This window comes from Sminthopsis crassicaudata, chromosome 3 (assembly GCF_048593235.1).
Source record: "Sminthopsis crassicaudata isolate SCR6 chromosome 3, ASM4859323v1, whole genome shotgun sequence".
Lineage (NCBI taxonomy): Eukaryota > Metazoa > Chordata > Mammalia > Dasyuromorphia > Dasyuridae > Sminthopsis > Sminthopsis crassicaudata.
The window spans coordinates 653,350,008-653,374,244 of record NC_133619.1 but is presented as its reverse complement, the minus strand read 5'-3'; the positions used below and the strand labels follow the sequence as shown (position 1 = coordinate 653,374,244).

The 24,237-nt window shown below is 40.9% G+C and overlaps 1 protein-coding gene across 1 annotated transcript in view; it reads left to right on the top strand.

The window, feature by feature from the left end:
* LOC141562667 (uncharacterized) overlaps positions 1–21,233 on the top strand; it is a 32,553-nt gene extending 11,320 nt beyond the window's left edge. Inside the window, 1 exon segment of the mRNA XM_074302671.1 lies at positions 19,686–21,233. Within this exon segment, the coding sequence (XP_074158772.1) occupies positions 19,686–20,940 (1,255 nt within the window). The 3' untranslated portion in view covers positions 20,941–21,233.
* The last annotated feature ends 3,004 nt before the right edge of the window (positions 21,234–24,237 follow it).

Here is a 24,237-nt window from a genome sequence, read left to right as displayed (position 1 = left end):
TATGCACACACACACACACACACACACACACACACACACACATATTTTTCCTATCTCTGCTGACTCTTTCCTTTAATTCTTGTTCTTAATTTACCTCACTATTACTTAGCTTCTCCCCACCCATGGGTAATCAATATAAAAATTCTTTTGATTTTGGTGGAAAGAAAATCCTGAAAATCTGCAAGTTCACTGAAGGTCCATTTGTTCTCATTCAATATTGCACAGAATTTTGCTGCAATGATATTTTTGGGCACAAGTCCAGTTCTTTTGAGGGTTGCTAGATATGATTCCAGAACCATAGTCTTGTTGTGCCTGCTGCTAAGCATGGGCAAGTCTAATCTTATCTCCAGTGCATTTGTATTGTCTTTTTCTTGTTTCTTGAAAATTTTTCTCTGTCATCTGGTGGTTTAAAATTCTATCAACAATATTTGTATGTATTTCCCACAAAGGATATTGTTCAAATGGGGACTGGTGGATTTTTCCTGTTTCTACTTTCCTGTTATGTTCTATCACTCCAGGACAATTTTCTTGAATTTTTTCTTCCATTATTGTGTCAAAATTCTTTTCTTGGTCACAACTTTCAGGGAGTGGAATTTTTCTAATTTTTTTTTCTTTATCTGTTCTCCTTATCTGTTATTTTTCCTATATGATATTTCATATCCTGTTCTATTGTTTCATTGTTTATAATCTGTTCTGTTATTTCTTGGTCTCTCATAGCTGCACTGGCTTCCACTTGCCCAATTCTAATTTTCAAAAGTTATTTTCATCTTTGAGTCTGTGTATTTTCCGTTTTAATTGGCTAGCGTTTCCTTCATAATCTTCTTATTTTTCTTGGATGGTTTTTTCTTTCTTTTATTTTTTTATTGCTGAGGCAATTGGGATTAAGTGACTTGCCCAGGGTCACACAGCTAGGAAGTGCTAAATGTCTGAAATCACATTTGAACTCAGGTCCTCCTGACTTCAGGGCTGGTGCTCCATGCACTGAACCACCTAGTTACCTATTTGGATAATTTTTTTAAAAGGTTTCTTTTCAATGTCTTTCATTTCATTTTTAGATTCTTTTTTTTTTCACTTCTATAAATTCTTTCTGGTCAGAAAGCCATTTCATGTTACTTACTCTTTTGGTGAGGTCTTCTCTGTTCCCATAGTAAGTTTCTAGAGTGGAGTTCTTTGCTGTTTCATTTTTTAAAAAAATAAGGTATTTTAAGCACCTCTTTAGTGAAGGCACCTCTAATCATGGGATGGTGGTTCAAACTTTGCTTCAGCTCATCCCTTTCACCTGGAACCCCAAACCAAGAACTCCATCCTCCTATAAGTACCTGCAGTTAGCAGTATCCTTGGCCCCTCTACCCCTGTACTCCTGCTGTGCTGATTCCTTCATGCCCAGGGCTTGCTCTTCAGTACATCTGGGCCTGCCATTTCTAATCAGCCAAGGGTTGCTCAGTCTTCTTGGACTTAAATTGAGACTCCTCAAGCAGTCCAGGAGGTGAAGGTTTGTGTGGATCCTGCTAACTCTCAAGGCACATGTAGCTAACCATGGGGATCTACACTTGACATTTCTGCAGAGCTAGCCTGGAGGTGTTTGCTCATCACATAGGTTAATCATGGCCCCAGGTCTTTGTTCAGATCATTTCTGGCTGTTTTGAAAGATTCCCCTGTTCTGTCCTAACCCTTTCTGGCTTTTTCTATGTTCTCCCTGAAGTGCAAATTTGATGTGGTTTGGAGGAAATTAGCAGATCTTGAAATATAACAACCTACTCCATCGTGTTTCCAGAATCTCCCCAGCATTTTTTGTTTAGCAGTTTTGAAAAACCACCTCAGCTAAGCATGAGTTCCAAAAACAATCACCTGAATTATTAAACCAGATGCCAACAGCTATCTAAGTCCAATGACAGTGATTCTGACAGAATGAAATATAAGAATCATGAAAAGTAGAGTGACCCCTGGTTCCTTTTTGCATTCAGAATGGTCTCTAATGCAGTGAGTTGAAATCTTTAGTCTAGAAGCTGGTTAGTAAGACTAATCTTAGTGTAAGGTAAAATTATAAATAGCTTATACCAGGGCCACCCTATGTAAAGAGAGGTAAAGAGTAATTTAAAAAGTTATCATTAGTTGTTGGGTGTGGCCAACAACTGGGGGGGACAAATTGTAGTTATATTCCCATCTTTTGATAGCAGAACAAATTTGTAGTTATACCCCAAATCCATTCTTTTTAAAAAATATTTTATTTGCACCAATTATATTTTATGGATGAAGAAAGGTTAAGGAAGCAGATGTTCCTGTAAAAGTCATGGAAGAATTTCTGTAATTCAAATATACATTCACTGGGGAAAAGGAGAGAACACTCTGAAAGATGTCATCATCAGATTCCTGAAGTTGAAGACCTGAGGAAAGTGGTTTTGAAACAGTGGGGAACCAGCAAGAAGCTCTTGTTTAGCAAATGCAGAAGTAGTTTGAGTTTCACTAGGACACTTGGAAGCAAGAGCAATTTGGGTTGGTTGCTTAAAATTTCATGCTATTAATTTTGCAGAATATTTCAGAAATATTCTGCACTGCAGCCTTGACACTATTCTTTAAAGTTTTCCTGGTGTTCCTGTGGGGCTGCAGAAGGATCACATAGCATTTGGGGATAAAGATGCAGGCTAGCAAGCCAGTACTGGAGCTTAAGATGGAGAAGATCTGCACGGCCGCCATCATCTTCCCCTTGGTGCTGTGGTATGTGGGGAGGAAGGAGATCCAGATGCTGCAGAACACCAGCATGCTGAAGGTGAGGAATTGGCTTTGCTGAAAGTATCAGATAGATTTCTGACAAAAAAGGCCACAGCAAAGCTCGTCAGAGCCAAGACTCCCATGTAACTCAGGACAAAAGAGAAGGCAATGAGGGAGCCCTCATTGCACCCCAGGATGATGTGCTCACGTTCAGAGTCTGGGTCTGCCTCTGGGAATGGGGGAGAGAGCAGCAGCCAGATTGCAAAGAGCAGAAACTGAATCAAGGTGCAAAAGAGAACAACAGAAATGGGGGCTCTGCTTCCCATCCATTTCCTGCTCCTGCTGCCTGGTCTGGTGGCTCTGAAGGCCAGAACCACAATGATTGTTTTGACCAAAATAGTGGAGACAGCCACTGAGAATATGACTGCAAAGGTCGTTTTTCGGGGGAGGCAATGGGCTGCTGTTGGGTGACCAATGAAGAGCAGAGAGCAGAGGAAGCAGAAGAAAAGGGAGATGAGGAGGATATAGCTGAGATCCCGGTTATTGGCTCTGCCTGTGGGGGTGTTTTTGTACCTTACAAAGACCCAGAGAACCAGAGCTGTGAGCAAAGACAAGCAAGCAGCCAGAGAAGCCAAAGCCATCCCCATGGGATCTTCATAGTCCAGGAAGGTCATCGTCTTCGGGAGGCACTGATTCCTCTCCTGATTGGGATCTTGATCTTCAGGGCATTTCACACACTGATCTGCATCTGAAGAGAACAAACAAGTCTCAATATTTCAGCCACAGCAAAACTTCCCTTTCAGTGGGACAATGATATTTGTGGCAATAATGCAAATGGCTCCATCTGGTTCCATGGGGATCAGAATCTGATATCAGTGGATAGAACAGAAGACTTGGAAGACCTGAGTTTGAATTCTGCCTCAGAGAGCTTTGTGATTATAGGTTAGTCAATCACTTAATTTGTACTTCTCTATCGTAGTTAGTAAAATGGGGTTAATAAATGTGTCTACTACACATAAATGGAAAGAGTTGGGATTATAATCAGGTTGTATACTTTCTCTTTATTTAGTTAATTTACATGTAGAACAAGTTATGAAAAATGTCTGCCTGGATGACTCAAGTTTTTCAGGAGAAATTTCAAACATCTCAGTTATTCAGACAATACCTTTCTGATGACAGCAAGAGAAGAAGAATTAAGAAGCTTCTTGATTATAGTAAGAAAACTGCTTTGAAGCTCAACAAAATCAATTGAACAATTAAGTAACAACCTAAGATCTTTATGACTAGTTCCATCATTTTGTTTCAAATAAGGGGACAAAAATAGAAAAACAGTAAAACATTTTATGTACTTTGGTTCAAAAATTGCTACAGAGGGATACCAGTATGATGGCATTAAAAGACGCTTCCTGCTTAGAAAGGACAATCGAGACAGAATACTAAAAAGTAGAGATATTACCTTAGCAAAAGTCTGTATACATATGGTTGTATTTTTCACAGGAACAGTATATGACTTTGTGAGTGTTACTTTTAAGAAAACAGCACTATGGAAAATCATTTTTGAATCATGATGCTAGAGAAAATTTTTGAAAGACTTTGGTTCAGCAAAAAGATCAAATTGGTCAATACTTAAAAATTTTATTGCAGTCATTTACTTGGAATTTCAAATAAGGAAGGTGAACCTGAATACTAAGAGACTCAGAAAAATCCCGAACATCATGACAGATCAAGTCAAAAGGAGAAAAGGAACGCAGAGGATGAGATGGATAAAGAATGATATGGGGAAAAATTTCTAGAATTGGTCCAACTGGACAGGTAGGGGAGGATAGAAGGGCGTGGTGATCTACATTCCATGGGGTCACAAAGAGTAAAGACTAAGTGCCTGGACAAGAACCACAGTCTTGCAATTGTCGTTTGTTCATTACAAGATTTAAAAATCTTGGGAGAGAAAAATGCTAATGATCATCATTTATTATGCAACCAAAAAACTTTATTTCTAAGCTGTTTCCTTCAAGCAGAATTTGTGGAATATTCCCCAGCTTTGAAAATATGCTACTGACTATTCCGATGGGCTATTTTCTTATCTTTACAGATTTCATAAAACCAACATTTTAATCATCCTTTACTTTTTTACTCCATGTGGACCATGTAATGGTCTTTTCTTGGATGGTTAAATCTTGGCTAAGTGGAGCTTGAGGCATAAACTCTCCCACTTTTATCAGGACTTTGGTATCACTTTTAAAGGTCACATTGTTGAGAACATCATAGTTGGCCACAGAGTTCTTCTTCTTATCCAGAACCACCACATTCCCAGCACTATTATTAAGCTGAAGGTTCTTCAGAAAGGAATGGAGCTGAAAGCGAAACAAATTAGTTGAAAGTTCACCACAAGATTTTCTGAGGGATGTTTTCTAGTTCCTCTGCTGTTCCTCCACTGCAGTTCCTTGCAAGGAGCACAATTCAAAGATTTTTCATTTGTCACATAATTAGAATGGATTGCTAAGAAATTAGATAGCAGAACTAGAAACTCAATCATTCTCTCCAGGCTACAAGACTGGGCCAAATCTCAAGCTGGAATAAGAATTTTTCAACCTGTTGAAAAACCCAGAAAGTCCTGGGTTTGGGAACGAAGGTACAGGAAGAGAGAATATAGTATTCTTTTGACTAAGTAGGGCAATACAGAGTTCACCCCTATAATTAATTCTTCTGCTTCCAGTACAATCCTAAAAGCCTTTAGAATGATTTATTAATTCAAAGCGCTGAGCTGGTTCCTTAAGATATAAAATAAAAATGATAACTCCTTGCCCTTAAGTAGCTTAGATTCCTCTGGATAATAGAGAATTGGGTCAGAAAAATAAATACAGTATGATTCCATGAAGAATAAAATACTACCAAATTAGAAGGAAAGAATAAGTATTTACTTAGCCTTCTTTATATGCAATGCATTTTCCGTATATAATTTTTACCCATATTATCTGATATGAAAAGAGAATCGAGCAAGGATTTTTAAGTGAGAACACAGAATCTGAAGCTATAGGAAGCTAAAGATGCTGTGAAGCAGAAGGGAGGTAGCAATGTGTCCTAGGTGTAAGTGCTTGTATAAAATTGTGGAATTGCATGATATGATCCTAATTCATCAAGTTGGGAATTTTGCTGAAACACAAAATGTCAAATAGGTATAGTGTGAAATTAGATTGGAAATTTGGGATCACACTTTATAGCACTTTAATTCCAAGCTCAGGCTTTTTTCTGCTAGAGGATAAAGGAATTTATTTATAGTTCCTAATTATGAGTGTATTATAATATTGGCTTAGGAGAAGGACAGGCTAAGATGCTTTTTTAGTTTGTATTTTATTGTTCCAAATAGATAGAAAGAGAGTTTTGAACATTTATCTTTGCAAAACCTTATGTTCCAATTTTTTGTCCCGCTCTCACTGATCTCCCTTCTTTTCCAAACAGCAATCAATACTTTATAGGTTAAGCACAAGCAATTATTGAAACATATTGACAAAACATGAAATTCTTTAGAAAGATTATTTTGTTGATATTTGGCTTCTTTCCCTAATCTTCTTGTATTTGTTGATATTTATATTTTTGTTTTATATATTTTTATATTTATTTTGTACGTATAGGTAAAATATTATGTATGTATATAAGATATGAAATTTTTATTTTGTAAATATATTTACTATAAATACACATATAATTATATATAGACATATTTACGTTGCCACTTGTAGTGTTAAATTTTTGAGACAAGTGAGATTTTCTTAATCTTTAAATTCTTATCTTTATTGTATATCATATTTCTTATCTTTTGGTGTAACCATTCGAAATACTTATTTGTTGATAAGTGGGCAGATAAAAAAATAAGAATCTAATTGGATAATTAAGATTCAAGAAGCTTTTTATTCAAGAAGCACCTATTAAGTGTCTTCCAAGTAGCCTAGACATCATGCTAGTGCGGAATAATCTACTCAAAAGAAGAGAAATCCTGTTCTGAAGGAGCTTATATTTTTATAAAAATCAATATATAAATCCTTGTCTTGAGGATTAACATTCCTTGTTAAATTTTATGTTGAAAGGCTCAAGCATGTGCTGCAGTAGTTAGAGACTGGACTGCATTCTGGAAAACCTGAGTTTCAATCAGCCTGAGACAGCTGTGTGTGACCCTGAGCAAGTCACTTAACTCTTATTGCCTTGCAAAAAAAAAAAAAAAGAAAAAAAAGAGTTAGCTTGAAAGCTGGAGAGGACCTCAGAAGCTATGGAAAGGACCTCAGAAGCTATTTCATTCAGATTTATTTCCTAGAAAAATAAATTCTCTTATTCAGTGGCATCTGTAGAATAATTTTCAGATGCAGGATTCAATCAAACTTGTCTGATTAGACAAGAGTTCTCTCCATGGTACTAGGCTGCCATGCAATAACTAAAACTGCCAGGGTAACATAGATGCCTGGTTCTGACTTCCTCATCTTCTGCTGGAGGCATGGCATCTGTAGTGTTAATGCTCCTTCCCTTCCCTTCCATCTTCTTTGTCAAAGACCCTCAGGAAGGAGTTAATCTGGATTCTCACTCCTTCATCCTGTCACAGGGATCTGAAGTGATCTAAATTCTTTTTTTTTTTTTTTTATAATACTTCTCTATTTCAAAAGTACAAACAAATATAGTTTTCAACATTCACCCTTGCAAAACCTTGTGGTACATTTTTTTCCCTGCCTTGCTCCTGTTTCTCTCCCCTAGACAGCAAGTAATCCAAAATATGAGAAGCATGTGCAATTTTATAGATATTTCCTCACATCACAGTGTAGAAAAAAAATCACAGGAAAGAGGAAAAAATGAGAGAAAACAAAAGCAAGTAAACAACATCAAAAGAGGAAAATACTATGTTGTGATCCACATGCAGTCCCCAGCATTCTCTGTAAATGCAAATGATCTGTCCATCACATCTATTGGAATTGACCTGTATCCCCTTATTGTTGAAAAGAGCTACATCCCTCAGAGTTGATCCTAATTCTGAAATGACAAGAAATGAGCTAAAATATGCTGAGTCTGCTGTGCAGCTACCTCACTGAAAAAAGAGGTGAGCTGAGTTAGTAATCCCTTATCTCTTTTTGCAATATTGCAAGTCGAGAATCAGAGATTTGGGTATCTATTTTACAAAGAGGGGAACCTTACTTTCTGGGGGAGAACAACCTTGTTGTCTCCATCTATGATGAATTCCATTTCTGATCTCACTGAGAACATCTCATGAAGGGCCCAGGCCACAGGGTTAATAATTTTCAAAAAATCTTTGAACCCAGGAATCTTACTTGTCTGATCTGAAAATATCAAAATGGATATAGCCAGGTTTTTTGGCAGTATCCCAGTGACCTGGTAGTGATCCACACTTTTCTTACAAGGACATAAGGATTTTCCATAAACACCAGACTCAGAAGTGAATTTGTATCTCCATAAATGACAATCACCTTTGCTACAAAACCAAATATTCTGAGTATAAAATATTGCTATAATTATTTTTGTATTGACTTATTAGTGGTGATCTTTGGCCATCTGATAAACAGAAGGAAACTGAAGTGGGTCATTGATGAGTGGCTCAAAGAGACCATAGCTGATCTGAAAAGGAACCAAACATGACTATTTTTCAGTTTTAATGACTTACCTGGACAAAAGATTCTCCCACCACCCCATGTAAATCTAGTCTCCTCATCCCCCTCTATCTAAAATGGACTCATTCTTTATCTCAGCTTGGTAAGGTATTTCTGATCACATAGAACTCCACTCAAGGGTCATCTTCTTCATCAAACCTGCCCTAACTGAAAAGACAATTAAGAAATATTTTAAAGTTTCAATTTCTTGATTTGTAAAGTCTGCTAGTCAAAATGTGCTACATCCAACATGATGAAGTTAATAAATCTGATGTCCTCTAAATCTGTATTCCCTTTTTCATCTCTGAGAATCAATAGAAAGGTAAATTAGATACCAGAATTCCCCAAAGGTATTTGACATTTGTATTTCAATAGGCAGACCCTCATAGGCCTGTCCCTGCCCTCCAACCACCATAAGCTGAATTAAGCCTCTGGTTTCCTATCTGTGGGAGCTTATAGAGCTCCAGTAGAGTTCCCATGGAGAAAGTCATTTCAGAAGTGGCTCCTCCAATGACTACTACATACTACAGACTTTCTCTGCCTCTCACAGCTGTATTTGGAAGGGTGTGTCCCTGGCCTGACAGCCAGATGAGGGAACTCTCCAAGGTCCTCGTTTTCTTACAATAATTTAGTATAAAAATCTCTTTCTAATTTCATCCAATTCACAATCACTCTTTGGATTAAAATTATACATTGTAATATTCTTCTCTAAAATGTGTTCTCTGGGAGCAGGTTGCTTGCGGGGCTTCTGGAGGCAGCCTTAGTTTCAGATCTGAGTAATCAGCCTAGATGCAGCCAGGTATCAAAGTCTGTAGCGAGCTGTCATCTCCAGAAGCTGCCAGATCGCTCTCTGGGAAGAGATCTGCTGTGTCTACTCAAATCTCTCAGACAGATTCTCCTTCTTGTAGTGAACCGTTGTCTCCAGGCAGTTGCTGTTAACTCTTGTCCAGAGAAGTGACTTCCCTTCCTGCAGAGAGCCCCGTCAAGCCTGATGCAATGCAGAGTCTTCTTCTATCTCTGGAGTGGTGTCCTCTTTTATCCTCCCAGAGAATGGGCATGGGATAATGCAAGGGCTTCTGGGAAGAACCACTTCAACCAATGAGCTTGCTCCTTCTATCAAGTCAACCTGAGTTCTCACCTTGTAATTGTCCAGACAACCTGAATTCTCACCTTGTCACTGTCCAGACAACCTGAGTTCTCACCTAGTAATCCTAACATCTCCCCCTTTCTTTTGTTTAGAATATAGGATAGTCATGACCTTGAAACATAAATCCATCAATATGGGAGGCATTACACATAATTACATAGATTACATAAGCACATAGTAACATAATACTTGCTGGAAGTATAAAACAAATAACATGATCAAATAATCATAAATTGAAAATTTATAAATGTCCATAAGTCCATTGTCCATTAGTCTCATCTTGTGTGAGGAAGTCCAATGATTCCTGCTGGTTTTTAAAGTTCTTTAACAGTCTTCTTATTATCCATGCTCTTTCAGTGTCAGATGTTTCTTAGGTTTTCTCCTTTATTTTGAGGTCTTTCTCTTTTTCTGTCTCTCTCTGATGGACAAGGCGAATACGACTCGTTGGCACCCATCTGATTCCTTCTCCTGCTGAAGAAATACAAGCAAACCCTCTCTCCCAGGCAGTTAACCTATCTAATTACCTTCTATTCACCACTTTCTAAATCTCTTCTCATCATCTGGCAATTACATTGGAATTGTTTGTACTGGACACAGCCCTGTTGGTTTAAAAGGCCTGTATTCTCCCCAAGTGTAATCCATTTTTGCAATCTGATTGCCTTTTGGCTCACTTATCAGGTAATCCCTTTCTGCCATGTGATTGCTTTTCTGCTGGTTGATCAAATCAGAATCCTGACCTTCTAAAGGCTCTTTGGGTGTAACATCAGCTGTCATCATGCCCCACTTGGGGGGCTGAGGCTGGGCCCCACCTGTCCTTTCCCTGGGTCAATCTACATTCGGAGGCCCAGTGGAGGCCCTTGTGACATTTTGGATATGGAGTTTTAGGTCTTCTCTCACCGTGTTTTCTCACTGTATCTCCATTTCTACACTGAGCTCTTAGATGCCCAATTTTTCCACATTGAAAACATCGCCGAGTTTCTCTAGAAGGCCCTTGCCAGGAGGGACCCTGTCTTTCCACGTTCATCATTGTCCGGGTGTAAAAAGCATTTGTTCCCACTGTAGCACAGCGCCTTATGATCTCCTCTAAAGGAGCATCTTTGTCTAATCCCCATATAATTCTTTTGCAAATCTCATTGGCATTTTCCTTAGCCAGATGTCTGGTCATTATTTCTGTAGCTGAATTTTCTCCAATAGTTCTTTTGACAGCAGTTTGCAAACGTCCCACAAAATCTGCAAAAGGTTCATTGGGACCTTGCTGTATTTAATGAAAGCCTCTCCGCGATCTTTCTGTCCAGGGAGGACACCCCAAGCTTTTATTGCAGCCTTAGCAATTTGTTCATATATTGTCATGGTATAATTAGTCTGTTCTGAATTCTCTCCATACCGACCTTCACCAGACAAGTGCTCAAAAGTGAATTGTGTGTTAACTCCTATTTCCAAATTGCATCTGACTTGAATTTTACATAATTGATGAAATTCAGCAAGCCATAATAAATTTTCTCCAGGTTCCAGGTTCCTTGCTATGGATTTCCAATCATTTGGGGTTAGGACGTCATAAGACAAACCATCTAGTAACATTTTAACATAAGCTGATGTAGCCCCATAAAGGGTACAACCTTTTTTCAAATCTTTAATTTTATTCAAATCTAAAGGTGCATATCTTCTCCTTTTTTGACCTACAGAGTCAATATTTTCAATCACAGGATATGCATGTATAAAATCACTTGTATCCTGTCCTTCTCTCTTAGCTTTAACCAATGCTTTTTCTAATCTTGTCATAGGCTTAGGCTGCTTCACAGGCAATTCTGTTTGTGTTTCTGCTTCTTCCCCTCCTTCTTCCTCCACCTCTGAAGGTGGGGTTGATGTGGGCCTGTCAATAATCTGTTCTCTAGGCAGGGTTGAAGCTTATTCAAGAGAATCATACCCTAATTCCTCATTTAAATCTTCTTGCTCTAGGGCAAGATCTTGATCTTTCCTTTTTTTCTCACACTTCCTCCTCTGTTCATTTTTAAAACTTTTCCTTCTCCTACAACTTGCTTGATAGTTTAAGGCTAATTGAACTATGTTGTAGATATAAAATACTTCTGCAGAAATTGAACGAGGCCCATTTTTTGCATGAAATTCTTTCATTTCAAATCCCACTAGCTTCCATTTATCTACATCTATCTTTTCTTCCTCTAAGAACCAAGGGGATGTGCGTCTTAATGCAGCCAAGAGTTTAGCAGTCTGTACCCAGGTTACAAGTAAACTCTGCTCCTCAATTATCTTGATTATACTCTCTATAGTACCACTCCTGAATTGGGGTGGAGCTGAGGTTGCTTCTGGGGCTGGGGTTGAGTCGGCTGAGGTCCATGGATTGAATATAGCCAACATCTGCCCCATTTCAGCTATAAGAGATTCCTGGTTTAGCCCTTAATAAGTTAAGTTCCTTATTTATCTATTAGCAGGCTCACTTAATCTTTAACAAAGTTTCCTCATTACTCACGGTTCTGGGTCAGAGAGACTGAGATCTGGATGAGAAGCTTTTCCACTGGAATCACAACAGTGTCCGAGCACCAAATTGCGAAGGTCTGGTCTAGCTCCTCTTGTCAAGATAAGCAAAAGTCCTTGCCCCACGTTGGGCGCCAATTGTAGCGAGCTGTCGTCTCCAGAAGCATCTCAGAGTGCTGAATCAATCACAGACTTATCCTCTCCCAACTAAATATACATATTCAGCAAAAGCAGGGGCCAAAGGCCAGATGAGTACCAAATACTAAATGCCAGTAGATTAGAGTTTCTTGGAGCTGCAATAATTTTTGCTAATTTGGGGGGGAATTTGTAAAACAGATAAGGACTAGGCAGCTTCCAGAGATTTGTTGGGTAGTACCACATTTAGTCATCTGGGCAAAAACAGTAAACATCCAAATTGTTTGGTTGAAAATAATGGGGAAATTCAGTAGGTACTAAATGAAAAATGAGAACTCTACAAGGTTTACAAGTAATTGACATCACCCTTCTCAAAGAAGGCAGTGTTCAACTAACCAAAAGTAAAATCAAATGTTACAGAATGTCAGATTTGTGGCCCCGTAAAAGGAAGCAGATGCATAAAGTTCATTTGTATATTGAGTATAACAATCTAAAGCTCTTCTATGATGCATTGAAGACTATTTATGGACCAAAAATCTACCTCAGCGCGAAATTGTGTATAAAACTGTGTTCCCAAATGCTTGCTTTTTTTGTGATTGTGGCTAAATTGGATTTTGCTGTAAAGACTTTTTTTTTAACTCTTCTGTATTTGAAATTATCCATGTCAAACCCTCTAATGCTCTGTATCTCTTACTCCCCAGACAGGGAGATAAGACTTTGAAGGAGATCAAAACGGTTTTGGATTTTCACACCTGACTATTCTGGTGGTGATTACTCAGCTGAAATAAAGGCTGGTGCAGAGACCTCCAGAAAAGCAACCAGAACACTACCTCCTGCTGCCAGGGACCCTGCAGCTCGGACAGGAAGAAGCCCCCTGGGCTGATGCTGCTCAGCTCTTTGGAGGGATTGCACTCAGCTGGGACGAGGGGCTCTGGTCACTAGGGTTCATGTCTCTGATTCTGGACCTTGGGTCCTCTGCCAGCTGGGCTGGGGAGGCATAGGGAGCCCAGAGAGGGAGGATGGGGTCTGAAGCTTCTCTGCCCAGGCTGGATGCTGACCTGCCCAGAATGAGAAAGAGCTCTCTGGGCAGGGACAGTCAAAGGCCCTTCCCAACCCTCTAGGGAGTGACTCCACCCCGGGAGGGAGCAGGGAGGGTCCGGCCTGGAAATGAGCTAGGTCTGGGCAGGAAGAGGACCTGTCTCCCTCCCTAAGTCCTTCCCTTAGACCTTATGTCTTTCCCCCAAGGATAAGATCAGGAGCTACCTCAGGGACTCTTGAGCCGCAGCTCTCCCTTCATTTGATACAATGGGGAGGTGGGTGGTCAGGGAGCTGTGACCCTCAGTGAGAAGAAATCCCAGGAGCTTTGGGAGGAGACCCTGAGCCTGAACTTGGAGGGAGGCCAGCTCCTGCCCATGTGGAGGACACTGGACAACAGGTGGGGGGGGGAAGATGAGCCCAATGGGAAGGGCAGCTAGCAGGAGTGGTGAGGGAAGGAGGGGCCCTGGGGTCCTGCAAGTGCAGGGATTGCTCCCAGAAGGCACAGAAATCTCAATTATGAGAGGAGACAGAGATCTCAGATCTCAGAGAGGTGGAAATGGAGAGATGTCAGAGAGAGGGGGGCAGAGATCTCAGGTCACAGAAAGGGAGATGGAAGAAGAGAGATCTCAGGTCAGAGGGATGGAGGCAAAAAAGATGTCAGAGAGAAGGAGATGGAGAGATCTCATCTCAGAGAGATAGAGGTAGAGAGATCTCAGACAGAAGGGGATGGAGGTAGAGAGATCTCCGCCCACAGAGAAGGAGGCAAAGGGATTTCAGCCCAGAGATATGGTGATAGAGATCTCAGGTCAGAGAGGAGAGGGAGAGATCTCAGCTCCAGTGATTTTGCTTTAGGCAAGAAGGTGTGGGTGGCTCCTTCTAATGCCAGGGCCCAGCCTGCTCCGGCTCTTGGGAATGACCGCGCCCCATCCCAGTCTTCCCAAAAGGACTCAGATTATAACTGCCCCTATCCCATCCCTCAGAGATCCATGCCCCATCTCTACTCCCCTCTCTTTCCTCATTTTCCCTCCTCAGCAGGATCTCCTGGGCTCCTTGCTCTCCCGCCTTCCCAACTACCTTCTTAGTCACACCTGCTCCCTCCTACAAACCTTCAGGCTTCCCCAGCCATTCCCCTCCCCCAGAGGCCCCACCTTCTCTGCGGCCTGGAATGCAGACTTCCTTCCCCCTCCCAACTCAGAGATGAGAAGGTGGGGGAGGGGAGCTCTGAGTGATGGGGTGAGGGGCAGGGATAATCATTCCCAAGGCATGGATTGGGCGGGGCTCCCTGATTGAGGAGGACCCGCCCCTAGCCCCTTGGCCAGAAGCAAAATCCCCTGGAACAGAGATCTCTCTGCCTCCATCTCTCTGAGCCGAGATCTCTCTCTGCCTCCATCTCTCTGAGCCGAGATCTCTCTCTGCCTCCATCTCTCTGAGCCGAGATCTCTCTCTGCATCTTCTCTGATCTGAGATCTCTCTCTGTATCCTCTCTGAGCTGAGATCTCTCTCTGCCTCCATCTCTCTGAGCCGAGATCTCTGTCTGCATCTTCTCTGAGCCGAGATCTCTCTCTGCATCCTCTCTGAGCTGAGATCTCTCTCTGTATCCTCTCTGAGCTGCGATCTCTCTCTGTATCCTCTCTGAGCCGAGATCTCTCTCTGTATCCTCTCTGAGCTGAGATCTCTCTCTGCATCCTCTCTGAGCTGAGATCTCTCTCTGAGCTGAGATCTCTCTCTGTATCCTCTCTGAGCTGAGATCTCTCTCTGCATCCTCTCTGAGCTGAGATCTCTCTCTGAGCTGAGATCTCTCTCTGTATCGTCTCTGAGCTGCGATCTCTGCCTCCTTTGGTCATAGTTGAGATTTCTCTGCTTTCTGGGAGCCGGCTCTGCCCCTGCAGGTCCCAGGTAGGTCCCACCCTGGGCCCTCCTCACCTCACCCACTTCTGCTACCCGCCCTTCCCTTTGGGCTCATTTCTCCCCCCTCCCCCCCTTGTCCAGTGCCCTCCACATCGGCAGGAGCTGGCCTCCCACCTCCCCTATCCCATGAATGTCACATGGGGTCCCTGACCCTGGGGGGCAGTAAGTCATCAGCTCCAGTCTTCCAGCTTGGGAATCTCCCCCCCCTCTATTCCTGAGCCCTCCTTAGAAAGTCCTTTATCCAGCCTGGTTCTGAGGAGACCCTCCCTCCTCCCTCCTGGGGTGGAGTCTCTCCCCTGAGGCTGGGGCAGGGCCACCGATTGTCCCAGTCCTGAAAGCTCTCTGCCTCCTGGTGGGGGATCCTAATCCAGGTCCAGAAAGGAAGGCCCAGACCCGGCCCCCCCCCCTGAGGTCCTTTTCTCCCCCGAGCTGGTCTGGCACAGGACCCAAGCCTGAAAGCAGAGAGATGGCCTCGAGCAGCCAGAGCTCCTCTTCCCAGGTGAGTGCAGCCCCTCCCCACAGCTGAGCAGCTTCGGCTCGGGGCGTCCAAGAAAGCCCTTCCTTCTGTCAGAGGGCGGGAGGGGGCCCGGGCAGGGCAGGAACTGCCCTCTTGGCACTGCCCATTTCCTGCCCCTAAGGCCAACCGCATGCTCCCAGGGCTGTCCCAGTCCCTTTCCTTTCCCAGGTCTTAGATCAAGTCAATAAATGTTTAGAAAAGTGCTCTTTGGGGCACTGAGGGTGCAGAGGAAGAGAAAGAAAACCATCCGATCTGCCCTCAAGGAGCTCCCAGGGGAGAAAAGATCTCCTGAGCTCTGTCCACACCTGCTCTGGACAGTGTAGATGGGAGCTACTCTCCGAGGCAAGGTTCAGAAGTTTGGGAGACCAGGAAAACTTTGTTTTCAGAAAGGGAGAAATTGGCAGGAGGTGAGGGAGGAGGCCTTAGCAAACAGGAGAAAGCCACTGAAAAAGTCCAGGGCAGGGGACAGAGGGTCCTGGTTAAGCCAGGAGGCCACTGTCCCTGGGGCAGAGAGGAAGACGAAGGTGTGAGGACGCTGGGCTGGGTGTCCTGGTGCCTGCCGTGTGCCAGGAGCCACATAAAGACCATCTCATTGATCCTGTGGTGGGAATGGTCAGGGTCCTTGGTAGGGAAAGCCAGAGTCAGGGAGCTCAGGGACCAGCCAGAGAGTAAACTGTGGCTTTTTTATCCCCTGGGGGTGGGGCAGACTCCAGGAGTGGGGGGTTACATTTCCTCAGATGTCACAGACACCCTCTCTCCTCCTTGCCTGACCTGTGCTTTGGGTTGGATCTCTTGGGTCTCATAGAGAGTCAGAAAGAAGTAGGACCCAGATACAAAAAGGTACATTCACTTGTTTGTTTTAAATTCTTTTCAATTTCATGTCATGATCAATTGGAGCGATCATGTTTATAAGATTTGGAGTTGTACATTTTTCACCATCCTTTCGCTCCTTCCCTAACAAAATGGTGGGCAACTTGATATAGGTATCTATCCGTGCTATCATTTAAAACTGACATCCCCATTGATCAAAGTTGTGAAAAATGATACATCAAAAGAGAAAAAAAAAAGAATAAAGTAACTAAAAGCTATATTCTTCAATCACCTTCAGAGCCCATCGCTTCTTCAGTTAGGGTGTGCAAAGCCTTTTCCTTCATGAGTCTTTTGAATTTGCCTTAGATCCTTGTGCTCCTGAGAAGGGACAGTCCTTTCATAATTGATCATCACCCTCTGTTGCTGATTCTGTATACAATCTTTTCCTGGCTCTGGTCATTTCATTTTCCATTAGTTTGGTTTTTCTGTCCTTTCTGAAATCTGCCTGTTCATCATTTCTCATTTTACAATACTATTTCGTTATATTCACATGCCATAGCTTGTTCAGCCATTCCCCCAATTGGTGGGAATTTCCTCAGTTGCCACAGCGCCCAGGAAAGGATTGCCGTGCCTATTTTTGCACATGTAGGCCCTTTCCCTCTGTTTAGGATCACTTTGGAACATTACAGACCTAGTGGTGCTTTACTTGATCCAAAGATCTGCAGAGTTTGGTTGCCCATTGTGCATTGTTCCAAGTTGCTCTTCGAAGCCTTGGCTCACTTCACATTTCCTCAGCAGTGCCCTAGTGGCCCAGTATTCCCACATTCTTTCCAGCATTGATCACTTTGGTCTTCTTAGCTAATCTGATAGATATGAGGCAAATCCCATTTCTGCTTCAACTTACTCTGTCTTGATGAGGGTTGGGCTAGATGGATTCTGGAGTCCCTTTCAGCAGTAAATCAAGTGACTTTTGATGGTTTAGGAGTTGGTGACAATCAGGGATATTGTGGTGGACTTCACTGAGGAAGAGTGGGAGATCCTGCCCCCGTCTCAGAAGGAGCTGTACTGGGAGGTCACACTGGAGAATGTCCAGAACCTGCTGTCCCTGGGTAAGGACCATTTCCTCTCTTTTCATGGTGTTCATCCTCAGTTCAAAATGCGCACAAACCGCGCAGAAGGGATCCCCACTGCGCTGCATCCCAGATTGAGTGTTCAGTCATCTGAGGGCACCAAGTCTGTGTCCATTATGGTGTTGGCTGTACTTTTTTGAGATTTTATCGCCACATTTTTTAGAGAAGCTCCATGAAAATGGGCTTAAAAGAATGGGCGAGGGGAGGACAGGTAACACTTAGCTCCCTCCCACTCTCCCCAAAACCAAAAATAAATGCCTCACATTATTCATATTGAGCAGCAAAAGTGAATAAAAGTCCAGAAGTTTTCCAGGCCTTCATAGGATCTTGGGAGGGACCTCATCTCCCTAGCCAGAGATTTGACTCAGATAAAAGGCTATGCCCTCTAGGCAGACTCTGCTAAGTTAGCCAAGAGCAAGCTCCAGGGGCAACTGCATTGGCCTGGGCTCTCAGCCTCCTATTCTTTCACCTCTGGCTCAGGGAGGGGCAGGAGCAGGCAATGGAAAGAGAAAAAGAAAGGGCCCCTTCTAGACAAAACTTCTCAGATGAAGAGCTCACCTCTCAATACTCAAAGGGATAGGAATAGGTCACTTCTGATGAAGAAATTAAAACTGTTTACAACCTTAAGAGAATATATTCTAAGTTATTATTGATTAGGAACATACAAATCAAAAACATCATTTTAATATCATGTTAATATTTTATTATTTCATTACTATTTTATTAATTAATTATTATTATTTAGTTATTATTATTTTAATATCATGTTTTAATATCATTGTTTTAACATCATGTTAGGGACACTAACATATTATTGCTTAAATTATGAACTGATGCACTCAATTTGGAGAACACTATGGATGTATGACAAAAGAGTTACAGAAGTATATATTCGGGGCAGCTAGGGGGCGCGGTGGATAGAGCACCAGCCCTGAATTCAGGAGGACCCGAGTTCAAATTTGGGTTCAGGCACTTAACACTTCCTAGCTGTGTGACCCTGGGCAAGTCACTTAACCCCAGCCTCAAAAATTAAATGAATAAATATATATATATATATGCCCTTTGACTTCCATATACACCATTAGGAAAAAAGAAGCAAATAAAAATGAACTTTCTCTGTCTTTAGTTACTGGGTCAAAAAACCAACATGTCTGTAACCTTTGTTTATGCTTTTAGGAGAGTTAACCACTGCCTTCCCAGAGATGTGGAATCTAAAGTAATCTTTTAAATCTTGTAGCGTTTTCATTTTTCATTGAATCCCTTCTGAATTTCCCTATTATCATCGAACTCATTTGGAAGTTCACTTTTTCCCCATATGAGTAAATGTGGTACTGCCCCACATATCTCTAAAAGCAGCCTACTCCTTATCTGCTCTGTAGTTTTCAATGGTGTGTTGGCTGAGTTTTCCCTCTAATTGGGAAAAACCATTCCAGCAGAAAGAAGACTCCAATCTAGTGTCATTAAGTATTTGCTAGTCATCTTGGCCTTGGGCCTCTGCCTTTGCTAAGTGTGTATATTTCATTGGGAAAGGATAAGTCTCTGATTGGTCCAGTACTCTTCATGGCTCACACATTATCTGTCTCTGTTTTTTTATTATTATTATTATCATCATCATCATTTTTGTTGAGACAAGTGCCCAGGGTCACACAGCTAGGAAGTGTAAGTGCCTGAGGCCAGCTTTGAACTCTGGTCTTCCTTCTTTCAGGGCTGGTGCTCTATCCACTGCACCACCTCGCTGCCTCCTGTCTGTCTCTTCTTAAAAATGACTTGGATTATTATAAGCCATTGCTTGCACTGAGTACACCTATGAAGTTTTATATAGTTAATATGGTCCCAAGCTGCAGTGGTTCTTATGTTCCATTTATTATTTGTGTTTCTACATGTTTGTATGTGTTTTTGTGTATATGTTTGTCTTCTTCAGATGTAGAAACTGGGTTCACAGTACATGAGATGACTAAAAAGCTGGGAATTTCTATGAAAGAACACGACATGCAAAGCTTCATGAATGATTGTCCCTGTGACTTCAATTGGAAGGAATTGCATGATTTTCTTCTCAAAGAAGATAAACATCCAAAGAGTGATCGTGAATTGTATGAATTTGGGAAGAGATTCAGATGGCCTTCCGTTCTAAATCACAGAAAGAAAATGACCTCAGGAAGTGATGTATGTGAAGCAACCTCATCCTGTCACTCATCTCTTTCTTACCCCCTTGGAATGAAAAGATATGGATATGATCAGTGTGGGAAAGCCTTTGCTTGGAATCCAGCTCTTGCTAGTCCTCATCCTGGAGAGGTGTCTCATGAAAGTACTAAATGCAGGAGAGCTTCCGATTATAGATCATTCCCGCTTGACCATCAGACAATCCACCCTAGACAGAAGCCGTGCTTAAATCTTCAGTATGGAAAGACTTACTTAAGCAATCAACGGGGAAAAACTTTTACAAATATCTCCATTCTACCAAAAGATGAGAAAATCTACACTGGAAAGAAACCTTTTACATGTAATCAGTGTGGAAAGGCTTTCATATCCAACTCCCATCTTATTGTACATCAGAGAATCCACACAGGAGAGAAACCTTTTAAGTGTGATCAGTGTGGAAAGGCTTTTACATTGAGCTTCAATCTTGCTGCACATCAGAGAATGCACACTGGAGAGAAACCTTTTAAGTGTAATCAGTGTGGAAGGGCTTTCGCATGGAGTGTCACTCTTGCTGATCATCAGAGAATCCACACTGGAGAGAAACCTTTTAAGTGTAATCAGTGTGGAAAGACTTTCACGTGGCGTGTCAGTCTTGCTGCACATCGGAAAACCCATACTGGAGAGAAACCTTTTAAATGTAATCAGTGTGGAAGGGCTTTCACTTGGAGTTACAGTCTTGCTGCACATCAGAGAGTCCACACTGGAGAGAAACCTTTTAAATGTAATCAGTGTGGAAAGACTTACAAATGGAGGTTCGGTCTTGCTGCCCATCAGAGAGTCCACACTGGAGAGAAACCTTTTAAATGTAATCAGTGTGGAAAGGCTTTCATTAACAAATCTGATCTTGCTATACATCAGAGAATCCACACAGGAGAGAAACCTTTTAAGTGTGATCAGTGTGGAAAGGCTTTCACAACCAGGTCCCATCTTACTGTACACCAGAGAATCCACAGTGGAGAGAAACCTTTTAAGTGTAATCAGTGTGGAAAGGCTTTTAGCACTAGCTCCAATCTTGTTGCACATCAGAGAATCCACACTAGAGAGAAAAATTTTAAGTGTGATCAGTGTGGAAAGGCTTTCACATGTAGTTCCAGTCTTGCTAGACATCAGAGAATCCACACTGGAGAGAAACCTTTTAAGTGTAATCAGTGTGGCAAGGCCTTTACATGCAACTCCCATCTTGCAAGACATCACAGAATCCACACTGCAGTATAAGGTTTTTTTTGATGATTGCTTTTTTTTTTTTTTTTCCCTTCTATTTTGGATAGGAAAGATTAGCAATGGGACCTATACTAGCCACTGCATTGTTCCTTCCCTGATCCTCTAATCGAAAATCATAAGGAAGCTATTATTACAGTAATGATAGAACAGAAGCACTGAGAAAGCCTTGAAAAGTGTTTTATTAAATTCATTACAACTCAAAAAAGAAATTCAGGCTTTGCCCATTTGTTTCTGGACATATTTTTCTGTTTTGTGTAAATTTAAAGAAATCAGATATTGATGGTTTTCTGTTGGCAGATTCACTGGTGTTGAAGATATTATTACAAAAATTATTGCAAGAAATCATAAAATTACTTTTATGACCTCTATCTTTTAAATGTACATCTTGAATCAAGAAATCTCCGCGTTACATTCTAGATTATACCTCACACTTTACTTTCATTTCAAAAACAAATATTTTTATAGGAAAAAAATCCTTATATGTCTCTCACCCTCCTGAAATAGAGAATGACAAAAAATTAAGTCTTCCCATTATAAATGTTAATAATCAATGCAAAATTCCTGTACTTTCTAATTCCAAAATATATTTATCTCAAATATATTCTTGAGCAATTTTTATTTAGGAGATGGCATAAATCTTTTCTGTTCTAATCTTTGGTATCTTTCTCATGTCTTTATTTTTTTCCTGTGTCATTCATTAAACATTGAGGTAGAATCCCCTTTCCTATTCTTTTTCTTGTTTTTTGGCTAAAGATATGGGTGTTCAGTGACTTGCCTAAATAGGAAGTGTTTAGTGTCTGAGGCCTGATTTGAACTCAAGTTTCATTAATTAGGAAAAAATATTCCATCAGAAAGAAGACTCTAATTTGCTGTCATTAAGTATTTGGTACGGCTTGGGCTCTTGCCTTTACTGAATGTGTATATTTCATTGGGAGAGGATAATTCTCTGACTAGTCTAGTACTTAGGGATTCATGTATTACACATGATCTAGATCTCTTTTATTATTATTAGAACTTTTGCTGAGACAATTGGGGTTAAGTGAGTTGCCCAGGGTCACAAAGCTAGGAAGTGTAAATGTCTGAGGCCAGATTTGAACTCAGGTCTTCCTGCTTTCAGGGCTGGTGCTCTATCCACTGAACCACCTTGTTGCCTCCAATCTGTCTCTTAAATGTGACTTGGGGTATTAAAAGCCGTTGCTTGCACTGAGTTCACCTGTGATGCTTTGTATATTCAGGTTACTGACAATCTGTAGTGACTCTTATCTTACATTACTATTTGTGTATATACATGTGTGCATGTCTTTTTGTGTATGTTTGTTCAGATGTAGAAACTGGGTTCACAGTAAATGAGATGAGTAAAAAGCTGGGAACTTTTGTGAAAAACCACGACCTGCAAATATTCATGGTTGATGGTCCCTTTGACTTCTATTTGAAGGAATTGCAGGATTTTATTTTCAAAGGAGATAAATATCCAAAGAGTGATTGTGAACTCTATGGAATTAGAAAGAGATTCAGATGGTCTGTAGTGATCCTAATTCACTGTAAGAAAGTGACCTCAGGAAGTGATTATCTTCAAGGTAGTGAATACAGGAAATGCTTCACTGAAGAGCTAGAGCCCTTGGTTCCAGGTAATCAATGGGATGTAGCTGTGAAGTGCACTTCAGACCTCAGTGGCCATGAGAAAAGTGATACTGAAGAAATGCTTTCCGTAATTTAAAAAAGTGAGAAGGTTTTCAGTGAGAACTCGATTCTTCTTACTTATCAGTATATGTGTATTAGAAAAGAACCTGATGAACATTTTAAGTCTTGAGTGTGGAAAAACTTGTAAAGATATCTTCTGTCTAGGAAGACATAAGGAAACCGACATTGTAGAGAAGGCTTGTGAATGTAATTGGTGTAGAAAGACTTTTAGATTGAGCCCCCATCTTGCTACACATCAGAGAGTCCACATTGAAGAGAAACCTTTTAAAGGCAATCAGTGTGGAAAGGCCTTTATTTTCAGCTTCCATCTTGCTAGACATGACAGAATACACACTGCAGTGAAACTTTTTTTTTTCTTTATGATTGTTGGTTTGTTTTTTTTTTTTTCTTTTTCCTATTTTGAATGGGAGAGGTTAGCAGCAGTGGGAAGTGTACTAGCCATGGGATTGTTTCTCCCCTGATCCTCTAAGGCAAGAAGGAAGGCATTATTACAGTAATGATAAATGAAATAGAAGGACTGAGAAAGCTTTGAAAAAATGTTTCATTGAATTCATTTCTACTCAAGAAATCCAGACTTTGCAGACATGTTCCTTGGCATATTTTTCTGTTTTGTGTAAATTTAAAATGTTCATTTGATTCCCTTTGTATGAATTTCAAAATTAAAAAAGAAATGTTTTTGATTGTTGTCATTTTCACCAGTGTTGAAGGCATTTTTACAAGAAATTATAAAATCATTTTCTATCTCTATCTTTTCTCTATATTCTCTATCTTTGAAATCTTGATCTTGAATCAAGAATTCTTTTAGCTACACTTGTAGATTATACCTAACACTTTGCTTTTATGTTAAAAATAAATTTTTTTATAAGGAAAAAAAATCCTTGTACCTCTCTCACCTACCTGAAATAGAGAATGACCAAGCAAAACTTCCCATTATTAATGTTAATAATCAAAGGAAAATTCTGGTACTGAGTCATCCCAAAATATATTTGTGTCAAAGATATTCTTTTTTTTTCTTTTTCTGAGGCTGGGGTTAAGTGACTTGCCCAGGGTCACACAGCTAGGAAGTGTTAAGTGTCTGAGGCCAGATTTGAACTCGAGTCTTCCTGAATTCAAGGCTGGTGCTCTATCTACTACGTCACCTAGGTGCCCCAAAGATATTCTTTTATTAAATTAATTTTATATTTATAACTCTTTTTTTGTCAGTACATATGCATTCGTAATTTTTTACAACATTAACCCTTGCACTGACTTCTGTTCTGAATTTTCCCCTCCTTCCCTCCAGCCCCTCCCCTAAATGGCAGGCATTCCCATACATGTTAAATATATTATAGTATATCCTAGATACAATACATGTGTGCAGAACCGAATTTTCTTGTTATACAGGAAGAATGGTATTCAGAAGGTAAAAATAAGCTGGGAAGAAAAACAAAAGTGCAAACAGTTTACACTCATTTCCTAGTGGTCCTTCTCTGGGTGTAGGTGATTCTGTCCGTCCATTGATCAATTGGATCTGAATGAGATCTACTCTTTGTTAAAGATATGCACTAACATCAGAATACATCCTCATACAGTATTGTTGTTGAAGTGTAC